The sequence below is a fragment of the Pleurodeles waltl genome, chromosome 8, assembly GCF_031143425.1.
Source record: "Pleurodeles waltl isolate 20211129_DDA chromosome 8, aPleWal1.hap1.20221129, whole genome shotgun sequence".
Taxonomy (NCBI): Eukaryota; Metazoa; Chordata; class Amphibia; order Caudata; family Salamandridae; genus Pleurodeles; species Pleurodeles waltl.
In genome coordinates, this window is record NC_090447.1 from 165,505,804 (window position 1) to 165,523,283 (window position 17,480).

Sequence of the window (17,480 nt, forward strand, 5' to 3'; positions counted from 1 at the left end):
GGTAATCCTATTTCAAAACGAGGATAAGCAAGATGGATAGTAAAGTGTATTCAAACTTGCTATCTTAAAGCCAAAAGAGAGCTATTAGTAACTCCTAAAGCACACTCTACTAGAAAGAAAGGATCTTCAATGGCATTCTTAGGAAATATACCAATGGCAGATATATGCAAAGCAGCCACATGGTCCACACCACACACATTTACTAAACACTACTGTGTGGATGTGTTATCTCACCCAACAAGCAAATGTTGGTCAAGCAGTACTTAAAACTCTATTTCAAAATACGCCAACTCCTACAGGCTAGCCACCGCTTATTTTGGGAGGGGACTGCTTTTCAGTCTATGCAAAGCATGTGTATCTGCAGCTAAACATGCCATCAAACGGAAAATGTTACTTACCCAGTAGACATCTGTTCGTGGCATGTAGTGCTGCAGAGTCACATGCGCCCTTCCTTCTCTCCGGAAGCCTGTAGCCGTTGTAGTACTTTCTTTATGTAAATATGTATATACACTGCATGGCAATCTTCTTTTCTTACTATATATATATATATATATATATATATATATATATATATTTCTTCACTCCTTACTTCACTCTCCTGTGGGAAAACAATCTAACGAAGGACTCGATGCCCATGCGTATTATCACCGAGGAGTCACTCGATCTTGTGACTCGAAAAAGCTCCTTCAAAGAAAAACAACTTGTTACACTCCCAGCCCAACACTAGATGGCAAACGTATGCAAAGCATGTGAATCTGCAGCACTACATGCCAAGAACAGGTGACTACTAGGTAAGTAACATTTTCCGTTTGATGGCATGTGTAGCTGCAGATACATATGCTTTGCATAGACTGAAAAGCAGTCCCCTCCCAAAATAAGCGGTGGCTAGCCATTTTCCATATATGTGTTCCTGCTACCCAACCCTCACCACCATCTGCCTATACCCTCACCTTGTCCAAATTGAAAAATAAATGCATAGCCTAATGTTACCCACCCCCAACCTCCACCACTCTCTGTACTGCCCCAGCACAACTTAGAGCTCCGCTTTCCACTCTCACCTGAGCAGAGAGCCAGTGTTGCTCTAACAGTGGCTCAGTGAATGGTACTGGCCAGCACAGCAGGTTTTCGCATCAGAGCAGGTCTGCAAAGATATCGCATTACAGCAGTAAGTGAAAGCTGGCTCAAGCACAGCACCTCACCTATGTTTTTACACAGCTCTCCAGTTTGAGGACACCTAGATGAGGTCATTAAGGGTGCATGAACCTTTCTGCTACAGATAAGCCAATTGGGGAAATAGTTTTTGTTCTGAGACTTCCTGACTAGTCCAGTAAGCAAACTGGCTGCTTCTTTTGGTTCTCAGTCATATAAGGTGATTACCATAAAGTGGAGTGTAGACCATTTCCTTAGATTACCTCAAGAATATGCTCATGGGTTCATATCAGTTATCCAGCTAGCGTCACCTCCCATCTCTACTAGTTAAATTACAAATCGAATTGTGCCCAGACATTCTCTGAGTTTTCTTTGGCAAATGAGGTGGCTTCATTATATTATCCCCTGTGTTCCTTCTTTCCTAATTCGCTTCTCGTATACAACGTTGATAGGGGGATTTAGTATCCCTGAGCGGCTGGAGCATGGCGCGTGGTGCCTAACCTCCAAGATGGCATTTTATTTTCTAGTCACTTCTGGGCACTGGTGCCCTGAGGAGCTGCAGTCAGGGTGAGTGTTTCAGATATCTTCAGTGGCTGTGATCATCTGCCTGCTACAGACCACATACTGGCAGAAGAAGATACTGTGTGGTGATGTCCTGCTAGATTATCTAGCAAACAATGAGCACATATAACCTATACCCTGGGTGCCCATGCCAGCTTAGTCTCTTTTGCACTGTGGACCACGGAAGGTTCACCTGGCAAAATATATTACATGGATAAATGGATACACCACAGTGTTTCACCAGAGTTTCACCAATTATAGTGAGAGAGTCAAAAGTTGTCTATCCCCTTCAACTCTCTGCTTTTGAGATAAGCAAATTGTGAATTGACTGGCAAATGCCAATTACCAGGCCACGAAAAATAACTTCATGTTTTATGAATGCACTTTGATATGTTTGCATATCAATTGGGTGTGGGCACATACCTGTGGAACAAATATTCAGCTGCACCTGTGCATGAAGCACAAGCTCACTTGTGTGACATGAACAAACCAAAAGGCTTGATAGAAGCTCATGAACAAATGCTGAGATGTTTCTCTTCACAAATTAAAATTCACTTACAATGTTGGAGAAGTGAAATGTGTGTGGAGGTGCTTTGATGCCTTTGAAGAGAATGAAGGTGGAGATTGCTATGATGAAGATTTTTCAGTGAATTAGTGCTGCTTCCAACAACAGACTAGATAAATCCTTTTGTTTCATGGAGTGGAGGAGATGCAGATCAGCCTTGGTGAACTGATCTGAACACATAATGCTGAGAACGAGATTGATAATTTTGAAAAATGACTGAATAAAATTGATAATCCCAGGAAGTACGTGTGATTTAACTCAGAAATGTAGTAGGCAAGAGTTTTTTGTCGGGTCTCAGCATAACCACGTGAACCGACATGGCCTGCGAGAGACTCCTAAGGCTGGGAAAATTAAAGAATTAGTGGAAACACTTGTTCTGATATGTTGAGGGTGGTCTGAGATGTTATCTCTGTTTTACGTTTTGAGGTACATAGGTTCCTTCGTCACCAAATTACTCCAAGTATGCTTCCTTGTACTACACGCACCATTTTTTAGATCACTCAGTAGAGAGCTGAAATTCTTAATGCGGGTAATACCATCAGAGATGGTAAATTTGAGAACATTCCACAGTGTTTTTTTTTTTTTCTAATTTCAGCCCTGCTACCTAGAGAGCTGGCCCATCTTATAACCCAGTCAAGGACACTTTTAATAGAGAAGGAAGTGGTGTATGCTATGCGGATGCCTGTTGAACTTTGTAATAAGGAATGAGATTTCTCACTTTCCTCAAGACTTGAAATCAGCATTGGAGCCTTCCACTGTGATCTTAGCCATCAGGTTAACTTCCTTGACAAGTGGCCACATTTGAATGTACCATGGCTGTGTATAAAGAAAGTAGGATGACCTTACAAGGGCATGAATGATGAAACTTATTTTTTACCATATTATTTAGGTCATCGAACCAGAGATCTTAGATATGCTCTGTACATTGCAGTCGCTACTTCGGTTGATAAACAAGTGTAAGTCTGGGATACTATTATCCATAAATGTTATCTTACCCTCTCAAAATGTCAGTGCACGTGCACCAATTTTAAAAGTAAGTGGTTATGTTCAAAGAATGTAAATAGCTGGGTGAATTCCGCTAAGTAGGATGCCAAAACGAATTTCAGTATACTTTTACAACAGATTACTGAGCTTCTCTACACTTCCCTCCAACACCCCAAGAAACTTATGTAGCACTTAGTCTTTATTGTCATGCCTTAATCAAGACCTGTTGAAGAGGTCTCACCCTACCTACAAAGCAAGTTCTAATTGGTGCTGTGCAATCAAAACTGATGCTTCAGTTCCGTTCACACTACACACCTCCTATAATCTGTTTAGCAAAGATCAGACATACCAAAGGGGGACTAGACTCTTGTGGTACTGTGTCCTCCACTCTGAAACACAATTGATCAAATGTGTATATATTAACCAATTAATTTGCTTTTCAGGGGGTCCTTAAAACAACCCACTTTAGACACACCTTCAGGGTCTAACGAACATAGTGGACCTGGTCCCAAATAAAGTGCTTTCAACTGTATGATTTCCATTGGGCATCTTCTAAGACACACACTACTTTTCGGTTCCTTGTTAAATATTTAATCAGTGTATGAAAACTGAAAATGATTTTCTAAAAATGGTTTCATGAATGTGATTTAATGAACTTCAAGTTATCACAACTGTATGTAGTATTTTAAGGCATTTTAATAAAGCTTACATTTATAATAAGCAAAGTGACATTTATTTTTGTACAGAATTATTGATCTACGAATCATGAACGATCAGCTGATGTTTTTGGAAAGAGCATTTGTTGATCCACTTGGTCTTCCAGGCAGGAAATTTTACAGGTAAAAATTTGCTTTATATTTGCAGAAAGTTTGGTTTACATAAATTACGTGTGAACATGTGTAAAGACTGCAGTTCAGTCAGAGCCTTGTTCATTATGTGCCAGATTTACATTACAGAAGACTTGGAGTGACCTAGGATGCACAATTTGTATTGAGATCTACTTTAGGAAATCTTCACATTACGAATTCAAAGGATGGCTTTGCAAATGTAACACTGAGCGTTGAAGCGTTAATAGTTTTTTTCATGCATCTATGAAAGATGATACTTGTTTGTTCAGATGCAGCATTGAAAGAAAGAGCGAATTCATATTTTCCTATTGTAGTGCTTACCTAACGATTAGAATATTGGGTGTGGCTCTAGTTCTTTAGTGGCACACTCAGTGGAGTACACTGACTGTACAGCAAAAGTTAGTGAAGACTGTGATAAATTTAAATTATGAGAAGTCAGACATTTTCTGGAACTTGGAAAATAAACAATTTTTTGCAATCATGGAACCATTATTTTTCTAAAACAATGCAATACAGTGATGATCTTGGGAACAAGATGTTTGTCTATGATGAGGCCCATGGGTTGTATGACATAAATGAAGGGTACCTGAACAAATGAAATAATTACTCCGAAATGCAGCACCCACTTAAATGTACTTTATACATCTATGCAACCTTGCTGCTAGTCATAATCTGTTGCAGAATTTAGAAAATACCAGTATCTTCTGGCATCAGAGGCTGAAGTCATAATAAAGTAATGGTAAAATACTATCCGAAAAAAAAAAAAAAGTCATGGCAATCATAATGGTAGTTGATTTGATTTCCTTAGGATACAGTAAATTTCCCTGAAAAAAATCCACACACTTAGTTCCCGTGAGGATTACTCTTACTTCATGTGTTTGACTACATTGGAATCAGAAGCAACATTTCTACTAACTCTATAGGTATTTCCCAACTATGAGGCTGTTCAGCAGATTCTCTTAGCTGTGTGGTTTCAAATATGAGCTCCCTAGTAAAGAATACACTTGAATTTGAAGACTTCATGAGGTCTTTTCACCCTGATCTAGTATTTCCAACAGAAACTTGGACTGACTCTTTGTCAGATCCTGATTTGAGAACTGCTATTCCAGATCAGTATGATGTGTACAGATTAGATAGGCAAGGTAAACGGGGGGTTGGGTGGTGGTGGTCTATTGGAATTATATTAGGGCAACATTAAGCTCTACTTCACACCTGAATATTGAGGCTTTGTTGTTTACCTTTAAATTTAATAATGCTACAGTTTTTAATGGTTCCTTACTCTATCACCCACCTGGCCCTAAAGCCAGCTTTTTATCCTCTGTTCAGACCTTTATGGAGTCCAGTATCGAATTTCCCAACTTTACTCTTTTAGGGTATGTTAACTTTCATTTGGAGCTTAGCGAGAATTCGGACACGGAACACCTAAGAGATTGCCTCAGTAGATTTCACTTGCATCAAATAGTTACTGGATGGCATTTTCACAAACAGGTAAACAGCCTACTGTAATGAGGAAAACTAAATATAAATTAGTTATTGAGGAATATGAAAAAAATGATTAACCTGGAGAAATCTAGATATTTCACAGAGAAAATGTGTGCAGCTAAAGATTCGACTAAAGAACTATTTAAAACAGTTACTGCTCTTGCTAATTGCAATAATACCCAACTTTTCATTGGTATACAAGTATTCTGCAATAGGTTGAATGAATTTATCAGGCAAAGTTGAATAGTGTTTATGAAAAATCTCCTTGAATTGTAACATTAATAGTTTGAGTAATATTCCTCCCCTCACATCACCACCCCAGATTTTTTTGAAGGATGTAGGTGCCAGTCAGAATGTGCTGGACTGCTGTACGACTTTAACTGAGGATAAAACCATCAGACTTCTTGAGACAACTAAGTTAGGATCACAACTGGACCCCTGCCCACCATTTGTATTACATATGTTCTCTATGACAGTTGCTAGACATCTTACTGTGCTTCTCAATAAGGTACTGTCTGTAGGCCAATTTCCAGCAGAATGGAAGAGAGCGTCTATTTGCCTGTTGATGAAAAAACCTTCTTTGGATCCAGAGGACACTAAAAGCTATTGTCCTATTTATAGATTACCTTTAGCTTCTAAAATTCTGGAGAAGGTGCTTAGTGATAACCTTATATCATTCATAGATGTCCATAATATTTTGGATCCCTCTTAGCATGGATCCAGGTAGCTACACTGCACGGAATCTGCATTAATAGTTTCCACTGAAGAGATTCGTAGGCAGGTGGACTAAGGAGGTAAGGCTGCTCTGATTCTTCATGATCTCTCTGCTGCGTTTGACAGGGTGAATCATTCACTCATTGTCAACCATCTAGAGAGTATCAAGATTGGGGGTGCAGGCATTATCATCCTCAGTTCTTTTCACTGGGATAGATAACAAAGTGTGACTTTTGGAGATTTTGTCTCAAATCCCTTTTCCCTACTCTGTGGGGTGCCTGCATCAGGGTTCGTCATTGTCCACCACATTATTCAACATTTATGTCACCCCTCTGGCTTAACTTGTTAGGCCTTATGGCTTTTTTGCTGTGGACAACACACAAATATTGGTGTCTATTTACTCAGATGTTGAGGAGGTGGCCATTAAATGTAGAAATTGCTTGGCAAACATTGTTCTATTGATGCCAGTGAATTGCCTAAAGTTAAACTCTGAAAAGATAGAGGTTATCTTATTTGACTGTGACACTTCATTCTGGAACATGTCTTGGTGGCCCTCGAACATGAGACCTCTTCCTTGTCCGGGTTGGAAAGACAAACATCTGTTATTTAATGGACAGCTTTGCTTTTCTAATCAAATAAGCCAGGTTACATTTTCCTGTTTCCATTTTCTTGGAGTGCTAAGGTAGTGTTTACATTTATCCATTTGGAAATTCAAAAAATGGTCATTGTAGCATTAGTACTTCCTTCCTTGGATAGACTATTGCAACACACTCTATTTGGGGATCCAGAAACAATTACAATTGAAGCTCCAATCACCTAAAAATACAGCTACTCCTTTGCTGCTTAAAATACCTAAATTTAATTTAATCTCTAAAGGTTTTTGGAATTTAGATTGCCTGCCTATCAGTGAATGAGTGAAATTCAAGGCCCTCTTCATGGCCCATAAGACACTGTATGGCAAAGTCCCTCTTATTTCCAGAAAATCTTTTCTTGGGATATACACTCTCGTAAACTAAGATCCAGCACCGCTAATTTTGTTGTAATCCCAAAAATAGAGAGTTAGATGGGGAGGAAGAAGTTTTTCTTTCTTAACTTGTAGACTCTGGACCACCATGTCCCTTGCTCTCCAATCTCAATCTAACAGAGTATCCTTCAGAAAAATGCTTAAAAATTGCACTTTTTCTATTTACATCAACTAGTTAAATTGCTCATTTCTGAGAGAAAGTTAGCGCTAAGACACCTCGGCCATTGTGTGCTGTACTTCCAAACCTTTTTTTTCACTGTCCTGTCCATTGTGAGACAAGCATATGCAACATAGAATAGGCTCATCATCATGCAACACAAGTGTGTCGGTGGTTTTGGGGAGTGGCACACTAGAAGATACCAGAATCTTGCTCCTCCCTTGCAGGCTAGTCCCACTTTTTTATGCTCCCTCTGTGTTGTCTGTTTTTTTTCTTCATCTGATCTGCCTATAGCTGTCCTTCATTTAATTATTCTATCTTTTTTGGTGCTGCATCTGTTTATATATTTTTCCTAATTTATTCTTGGTCAACAAGGAGAAGATGGGGGAAAAGCAACAGATGGTAAAGTGGCACAGCCATTTCTATACGGCCTGCAACATTTTTAAGACAGGGTCAATGTGGCAGTCATTTTTTAAAATGCAAGAATACTTGCCCTTTATTTTGGTGTCAAGGCTACCCCTTTGCAGAGAAGCCTGCCTACTGTGGGCGCCCTACAGTTGCATACACCAAACTGTGGCATTACATGGTCTTAATTTGAGGACTAATACTAATGGGCGGATAGGGTGTGGGAGGAGAGAGTCATCCTACAGCACTTCAGGGTAAAGGTCATAGATGCTGTCTGGTAAGCCATGTATAATTGACTAAATGTTTATTAATGCTTTCAAGTAGAACCAATTAGCGTGAATACCAGATTATAAATCCAGTTATTCATTCTCACAACAGAGAAAAACATTTTTTTTTTTTTACTGTTGACATGTTGCAAATGAAAGTGCTTACTTCCCTCATCCATCTCCACCACCCACCAGAAGACCTGCAGGCAGCTTATTTCCACATCCCCATCTTGTAGGTGCTACATGTGGTTCACAGTGAGCCAGGAGCATTTTCAGTTTCATTTCTCCCCTCTGACCTCAGTCACCTCAGGTGTTCACGAAAGGGATGGGGGTAGTCGTAGCACACGTTCGACGGTCTAGGATATCAGCCTTCTGTTACTTCAACAAGTGGCTACTGAAGGCAGGCTCGCCCCAGGCAGTCATCACCCACCTCCAGATTAGGGCAAACCTTCTAACTTCATCGTGGATCACTATGAACATGCCAAAGTCACACCTGACTACTTCATAGAGGCACCTGTTCCTCAGAGCCATTCTAGATACTGTAGGGTTTCATGGCTTTCTCCCAGAGCGAAGAATCCAGGACATTCAGTTTATGATTCTGATGTTTCAGCCTTAATCTTGGATCTTAGTAGAGATGACTCTGAGGCTCTTGAAGTTGTTGGCCTCCAGCATGCTACTAGCTAAACACGCCAAGTGGACCACATGGGTTTAGCATGGGACCTCAAATAGCCACTGAGAATAGCATCAGGGAACTCTTGCATATTGTATCCAGATTTCAGGGGAGACTGCAACAGATCTTCGGTGGTGGCTACTGGACCATTAGTGGGTCAGTGCAGGCCCCTCTCTTTTCACCATCAAGAACTGACAGCGATCTCGGATGCATTACTCCTAGGTTGGGGAGACCATCTTTGAGAAGTTTAGATCAGAGGTCTATGGTCTTTGATGGAGTCTTGAGTCCAAATGAGTTTGTTGGATTTGAGGGCGAATAGCTTGGTGTTGAAGGCTTTTCTACCCACCATCAAATAAAGACTGGTTCAGATGCTCACATAAAAGGCCACTGTCACAAGCAGGATGGGGTGGGGTCCTGCACACTGTCCCAGGAGGCCCTGCACCTCTGGAAATAGCTGCCCCACCAAGGGATTTCTCTAGTGGTGAACCCCAATTGAATCTTTAAATTCCACGGTGGACAAACTCAGTCCCAGGTGCCTAGGGATTGCAAATGGCAGCTGAATCCAGAGGTGGCACATGGTGTCTCCCAGCTCTGAGAAGAATCCTGGCTCAGTCTGTTCACCCCCACGATAACGGCAATGTCAGTACTTTTGCACATTGAAGTTTCCAAAGCAGCTCTCTCTCAGAGATACCGTCACGCTTAGAGTGGAGCTCAGGAGTCCTGTATGTCTTCGTGTCACTGCCTGTCCTGCTCCTAGTTCTGAAGATCAGGAATAACTGAGTGCAAGTCATAATAGTAGCACCGGATTGGACCAGAAGAGTGTCATACCGGAACTCCTGGTTAGAAGCATCTGTCCTCCGATCAAGCTGCCACTTTGAGAGGATCTTCCGTCGCACGACAGGATTCTGCAACCGGTCCTGCACAATTTACATCTCCAAGCTTGGAGTTTCAGCAGTGGCAGTTAACCTCTTTCGTCCTTCCTCCGCCAGCATTTGGCAGCAAGTAGTCGCTGTACAAAATCAGTGTACTCCAGTCATTGGGACAAATTTGTTGATTGGTACAGCATCCAACAAATTCACCTATTACAGGCAAAGTTGTCTGAAGTTTTATATTTGTTCTGCCCCTACAACAGAACGGCTTGATTTGGGCACTGTTAAGGCTTACATATCATCTCTTTTTTTTATTTTTTTTATTTGCTGGATCATCCTTTATTGTTCAAATCACCTGTTGTGATGAGATTTGTGAAAGTTTGCTACACTTGTTTCCACCAAAAGCCTTTGTGATGTCTCAGTGGGGCTTACTTTCTTTATGTGCACCGATTTTGAGCTGCTGCACATGTCCCTTAAGGCTTCTGACTTTGAAGACAGTCTTTCTCATCACCATTAAATTGGCTAGAGGTGTAAGTGAGCTTTCCGCTCTTTCCATCAATCCATCATATATCACCTTGTTTACAGATAAGTTAGTTTTGAGGATCTAAGCTTAATTTCAGCTGAACATGGTTACTCCTATTCATGTTGGGCAGGCTACCATCGTTCTGGCATTATTTGCACCACCTAATCCCTTTAAGGAGAAGGAGGAACAGTGACTCCATCGTTTGGACCCTAAAAGAGCATCAAACGTCGACATCAATTATAACAAGGACAGTCGAGGGGATGATCAGCTCTGTGGGGGTTTAGGAGCAGTGAAGGGCAGGCAGTGCAAAAACAGACTATCGATTGATTGTTCTCTGCATAAAGGTCTGCTATGCACTAGTGAAGAAGCAGGCCTCAGGAAGCTTGCAGGGTCATTCCACCAGGGCCACAGCTGCTACCACTGTGTTGGCTTTTGGAGTACCTGTCATGGACATTTGTCAGATGGCTACATGTGTATCAGTACACATCTTCACACAGCAGTACTGCTTTGACAGTCAAGTCCATTGAGAGGAACATTTTGCAAGACTTTTTGGTCTGAGCCAGTTCACAGACCCACCACCTTGGGAGGTACTGCTATGGTATCTATTAACAAGGTGAGGAGCCTGTGGTAAGAAGTATTCATCAAAAGAACAAGTTACTCAGGAGTGATCTTTCTAGTCAATACTCTAACTGTGGATTCCTTACTGACCCCCCCACCTGCTCATTCTATGAACTAGACTTGTTCCTTTTAAGAAGGTCTAGAGATCCAGACCTTGGTGCATGCCAATCTGTGGATGGGGTTTGAGGCCACGGACTGCCTAGAAAGTAACTGATGACGGTGAGCATGAGTGGAGCTTATCCGCAGCTCTACTTGCCACTTCCGGAGCAGAACATAATTGGAGCAGAGCCATCTATCCCACCGATTCTGGATCCATCCTGATGTTTGTGGACTATTCTCAAGGGTACAAATTGTGTAAGAATAGATGTTCTCCGCATACCTGCCATTGTTGGGTGTGGTCAGTATCATATAATTGAGACTACTATAAGTTAATGCAGTGAAACCCCTGGGCATTTGTGCACTTTAAAAGTAACCTAACACAAAACATAATAATTGTGTCAACCAGTGTATGCCTGCTGAAGTCACCCAGATGTGACAGAGACCCAGCTTCTCTGGATGGGCTGTGAAGCAACCAGGGTAAACAATACACCATGCTGGTCCACCCAGAAGACTAGAAGAGACAGTGACCCCACAGACTACACTTTAAACAACAAAGGTTACAAATGAAGTTGCAGAGCCCACTCAGCACATGAGCTCCCATCCCAAGCCACCCCAAATTAGGGTTTCTATGTGATGAGGGTGGTAGATGTGGGAACATGCCCTTGAACAGCCCTTCTCCATTTCTGAGAACACCCACTCTGCTGTCTCCTAAATCCCTGCCAGAATTACTGATGGAACCAAAAGTAATAGCTCCAATCTATTATCAGTTGCCGCTGACCTTCCCAATAAGTTCCCAACTGCTCCTTTGTTTGCCCTGGACTGGAGTAGGAGCATTAAGGAGAATCTGGTGAAGCATTCACAGGGAGATGCTAAAATAAGAGTTGCACAGTTGTATCCAACCTGCTCACTTGTGATGGATCACTCAAGTTGATCACCTACTGAGAGCCACACAACCTGACACAGAGTTGGTAGAAGTGCTTTGGTCCACCCAGGGTTGGCTGAGTTGCAACTGAGAGGGAGCATATCACAGCACGAGACATCCTATGTGATTATGGACAGGCATGCACATTTTGTAAGCTGACACTACCCAACAGCCTGAACATATTTTCCATTGGGAGATCCCACTTAAGTTTCCACAAACCAGGTTCAGCAATAGTACACTCCTATTAGTAAATGGGCCAAAACAAAATGGCTACTGGGTCCAACCATGAGTGGAAAATGTCAAGCGCTGGCAGTTAGGGAGTAAGAAGTCAATGGTAAACAAGGAACTCAACTAAATAAGATCAGGTGCTAGGGCAGGGGTTAAGTCGCCCAACGCCCTAACTGCCAGTCTAAAAGACCCAGAAAGGAATGATGCCACTAGAAGATATCCTTATCCTCACCGTCTTTTCCTGGACACTGTGGAGAAGAGGTCAGGCCAATGAAGGGTAGTAAAAGCAGGTCGCTTGTTCGCAGAGGAGGCATGCTAACAATTGGCTCTGGGCGGGAAGAGAGCTTAAGATCTGGCTTCAGTCATCAGATCAAGGGAAGGACTGGAGACTGGCCAGTGGAGCAGGTCCAGTCAATAAAATAGTGTTTACTATAATGGCACTGGAAATGGATGACTTCAGTTCTCCTGTTAAACCCATCAAACTTTTTACATTTTTCAATGATCAAATTAATCTGAATAACAAGAAGCATACTTAATATTAATTCTGTAAGCCTGAAGATGGTAAAATATTTATTACGTCTGGGTATACGTTCAAGACATGTAACGAGGTGTGCCCTGATGGCTGATATACATAATCAAGCATTGGCAAAGCCAATAGATTTCGCCTATGCTCACTCAGGAGCTAAGGTATTGTCAGGGCCACTAGAATTATGTGGCAGGAAAGGCCAAGTTATGCAGCAGGGTTGAGTAAAATATTCAGCAAGAAAAGGCAATCTATGCAGCACAATGTGGTACAACTTGTAATACTATTAATTCATTCTATCGTCATTTTTAAGCCCTTCGCTGCCAGCCCTTTTCCCCCTCAGGTGCCAGGCCTTTTTTTGGCTATTTGGGGCAGTTCGCACTTAGGCCCTCATAACTTTTTGTCCACATAAGCTACCCATGCCAAATTGGTGTATTATTTTTCCAACATCCTAGGGATTCTAGAGGTACCCAGACTTTGTGGGTTCCCCTGAAGGAGACTAAGAAATTAGCCAAAATACAGCGAAAATTTCTTTTTTTTTTTAAAGGGAAAAAAAGGTCTGCGGAAGAAGGCTTGTGTTTTTTTCCCTGAATATGGCATCAACAAATGGTTTGTGGTGCTAAAATCACCATCTTCCCAGCTTTCAGATAAAGGCAGACGTTAATCAGAAAACCCCATTTTCAACACAATTTTGGCATTTTACTGGGACATACCCCATTTTTACTATTTATGTGCTTTCAGCCTCCTTCCAGTTAGTGACAGAAATGGGTGTGAAACCAATGCTGGATCACAGAAACCTAAACATTTCTGAAAAGTAGACAACATTCTGAATTCAGCAAGAGATAATTTGTGTAGATCCTACAAGGGTTTCCTACAGAAAATAACAGCTGAAATAAAAAAAATATTGAAATTGAGGAGCCATTTACTTCATGTTTTACTCTGTAACCTTCTCCTGCGATGTCAGATGTTTGAAAGCAATATACCGTTATGCTTGCTGGACTCTTCTGGTTGCGGGATATATAGGGCTTGTAGGTTCATCAAGAACCCTAGGTACCCAGAGCCAATAAATGAGCTGCACCTTGCAATGGGTTTTCATTCTATACCGGGTTTACAGCAATTCATTTGCTGAAATATATAGAGTGAAAAATAGTTATGGGCACAAGATAAGGTGTTGAAAAGCAGTGGTTATTTGCACATCTCTGAATTCCGGGGTGCCCATACTAGCATGTGAATTACAGGGCATTTCTCAAATAGATGTCTTTTTTACACACTGTCTTACATTTGGAAGGAAAAAATGTAGAGAAAGACAAGGGGCAATAACACTTGTTTTGCTATTCTGTGTTCCCCCAAGTCTCCAGATAAAAATGGTACCTCACTTGCGTGGGTAGGCCTGATGCTCCCGACAGGAAACGCAACATGGACACATCACATTTTTACATTGAAATCTGACGTGTTTTTTGCAAAGTGCCTCGCTGTAGATTTTGGCCTCCAGCTCAGCCGGCACCTAGGGAAACCTAGCAAACCTGTGCATTTTTTAAATCTAGGCACCTAGGGGAATCCAAGAAGGGGTGACCTATGGGGCTCTCACCAGGTTCTATTACCCAGAATCCTTTGCAAACCTCAAAATCTGGCCAACAAAACACTTTTTCCTCACATTTCGGTGACCGAAAGTTCTGGAATCTCAGAGGAGCCACACATTTCCTTCCACCCAGCCTTTCCCCAAGTCTCCCAATAAAAATGGGACCTCACTTGTGTGGGTAGGTCTAGCACCCGTGACAGGAAATGCCCCAAAACACAACGTGGACACATCACATTTTCCCAAAGAAAACAGAGCTGTTTTTTTGCAAAGTGACTAGCTGTGGATTTTGGCCTGTAGCTCAGCCGGCACCTAGGGAAATCTAGCAAACTTGCACATTTTTTAATACTAGACACCTAGGGGAATCCAAGATGGGGTGACGTGGGGCTCTCACCAGGTTCTGTTTCCCAGAATCCTTTGCACACTTCAAAATTTGGCCACAAAAGCACTTTTTCCTCACATTTCGGTGACAGAAAGTTCTGGAATCTGAGAGGAACCACAAATTTCCTTCCACCCAGCATTCCTCCAAGTCTCCCAATAAAAATGGTACCTCACTTGTGTGGGTAGACCTAGTTCTCGCGACAGGAAATGCCCCAAAACACAATCTGGACGCATCAAAATTAATTTTACCAATCCCAGACATTTCTGAAAACTAGACACCTGAGGGAGTCCAGGTAAGTGTGACTTCGTGGATCCCCCAATGTTTTCTTACCCAGAATCCTCAGCAATCCTCAAACTTAGCTAAAAAATCACATTTCTCCCACATTTCTGTGTGGGATCACTGCACCGGGACAAATTTCCTACCACCCAACGATCCCCACAGTCTCCAGGTAAAAATGATACCTCACTTGTGTAGGTGGGCCAAGAGCCGGTGACAAGGAAGAGCCAAAAACTTGTCGAAATTGAGTGGGAACCAAAGCGGGTCCAAAAGGGCAGTTCGGAAACAAAAACATTTTTAGGATGACAAGTGCAGCAGAATTTTTATCAGTATAGATGAGACAATGTTGGGTGGTAGGAATTTTGTGGATTCCTGCAGATTCCAGATGGTTAGATCACCAAAATATGGGAAAGTGTGTGTTTCCAGCAAATTTGGGGGTTTGCAGGGCATTGTGGGTAAGGAAATGGTGCGGGTGCATTTGAAGCACACCACCCTGGAATCAACCAGATGTTTAGTTTTCAGATGTGTTTAGGTCTTGTGGATTTTTCTACATGGCAGCGTCCCAAAGTCAGAAAAAGTGCAGCCCTCACTATTCCAAGTGGGATGATTTTGAGAGTTACCAAGCTCTCATGGCCCAAATGTAAAACCAAAACCCAAAATATTCAAATGTCCTCTTGCTTGCCATGGGATAAGATGTTTTAGTGTGCGGGGGAGAGCTGAAAGACTGTTAGCCCCTTCATTTGGGGTGGGGGCATAACCAGGCCCATACTGGTTGGTAGCCACCACCCCCCAATTTTTATTTTTATTTCCTGGCATCTAGTAGACTTTCTGACCCTCCCCCAGGGGTGTGGATCAGGGGTAGTTGAACAACCAGCCCACTGGTGGGCAGAACAACTTTGGCCCCATTTATTTGGGGTGGGAGCAGATGGGCATTCCAAAAATAGGCCAAAGGGGGCAGATATGGCCAACAGTAATGTGCCCCCATGGGAAGCGACCCTTGCCCAAGGGGCTGCCCTCCCAAATAAAACACAAACATACACACACACCAATCCCTGGTGTCTAGTGGTTTCTGCCCCCATTGGGGGCAGTTTCCCCCCCCCAAGAGGGGCAGAAATGGCCTAAATACAATTTGCCCCCCAGGGGAGCGACCCTTGCCTCACTATACATAAAACCATAAAGTAAATAAAAAATATATATCCCTGGTGTCTAGAGGTTCTGCTTCCCAGGGGCAGATTGGCCTAATTATATTAGGCCGATCTGCCTCTGGGGGGGGCAGAAAAGGCCTAAAAATATTTTGCCCCCACTGGGGAGCTGCCCTTGCCCTAGGGGCCGCTCCCCTTATGCGTAAGTATAAAAAAAATAAGTTCCCTGGTGTCTAGTGGTTTCTGCCCCCAAATGTGCTTAAAATAATTTGCCCCCACCCTGGGAGGGACCCTTGCCTAAGGGGTCGCTCTCCACATATTAAAAAATAAAATAAACAAAAAAAAAATTATCCCTAGTGTTTAGTTTTTTTTTTACCCCCCCCCCCCTCTCTTCCCCCTTATGGCTGATTGGCCTAATTATATTAGCTGATCTGCCCCTGGGGGGGTTAGCGGGGTAGAAAGGGCCTAAAATAATTTGGCCCCTGGGGAGCAGCCCTTGCCCAAGGGGCCGCTCCCCTTATGCGTAAGTATGATTAAAAAAAAAAACCCTGGTGTCTAGTGGTTTCTGCCCCCCCGGGGGCAGATCGGCCTACTGCCCTGGGGGGTGTAAAATTGGCTTAAAAATGATTTGGCCCCCTGGGGAGCGGCCCTTGCCCAAGGGGCCACTCCCCTTATTGAAATATAAAAAAAAAATCCCTGGTGTCTAGTGGGCATTTCTGCAGAAATGCTGAGAGAGACATGAAAGTAAAGGAATGGTCTTTACTTTCCTTTCATGCCTCTCCCATCCCACCTCCAGATCGGAAGGGAATTGCTTTTGTATTTCTCTTCCGGGATGCTTCCAGCGCGATCGGAGGTGACCTCTGATGAGGTCAGCATGCGATTTGCATGCTGTCGTCATCAGACGTCACTGGGAGGGCTGGGGGAGGCGGGGGTGAAAAGGGAAGCGATTCCCCATACATCCCTGACTGGGGGGTGTGGGAGGAAGGACCACGGCTGAGCGCTAGCACTCCCCCCATGGGCTGGGTGCAGGACGAGCTGGTCTCGTCCCAGGCACACGGGAACCGTGTGCCAGGATGAGACCAGCTCGCCCCAGGCACCCTTGGGGTTAAACTTGGTAACACTCTTTGAGAATTGGTTGCACCTCATTATTACCGGTTTAACACCTAAATATTGCAATAAGCAACAGAAAGCTGGCCAGTCAACACATGTCATTTTTAGTAATTTTTTAACCATCTGGGCTATAAACAACATTTGTTTTGCTAAAAGATGCAGATTATGTAATAGATGATGGATTATGTGTCAAATGGGGAAAATGTTTATTATGTGAAAATTGCAATGGTCACAAAATTGCAGAGTTCCAGTGGCCTGTGATATTGTCTAGTCAACCTCACATAGAAAGAGGTACAGCAGTTCTCGCGACTACCACCTGGGTTTGTAAGAATGCTTTAGGAACATTGGAACTTAAGGCTGCTATTTGTAACATCCACGCAGCCCCTT

General features: G+C 42.7%; 1 protein-coding gene across 1 annotated transcript in view; it reads left to right on the plus strand.

Annotated features, from left to right (window-relative positions):
* LOC138249851 (N-acetylated-alpha-linked acidic dipeptidase 2-like) overlaps positions 1 to 17,480 on the plus strand; it is a 700,770-nt gene that overhangs the window by 637,044 nt on the left and 46,246 nt on the right. The window contains exon 19 of the mRNA XM_069204013.1: positions 4,006 to 4,098. Coding sequence (XP_069060114.1) covers positions 4,006 to 4,098 — 93 coding nt within the window. The remainder of the gene's footprint in view (positions 1 to 4,005; positions 4,099 to 17,480) is intronic.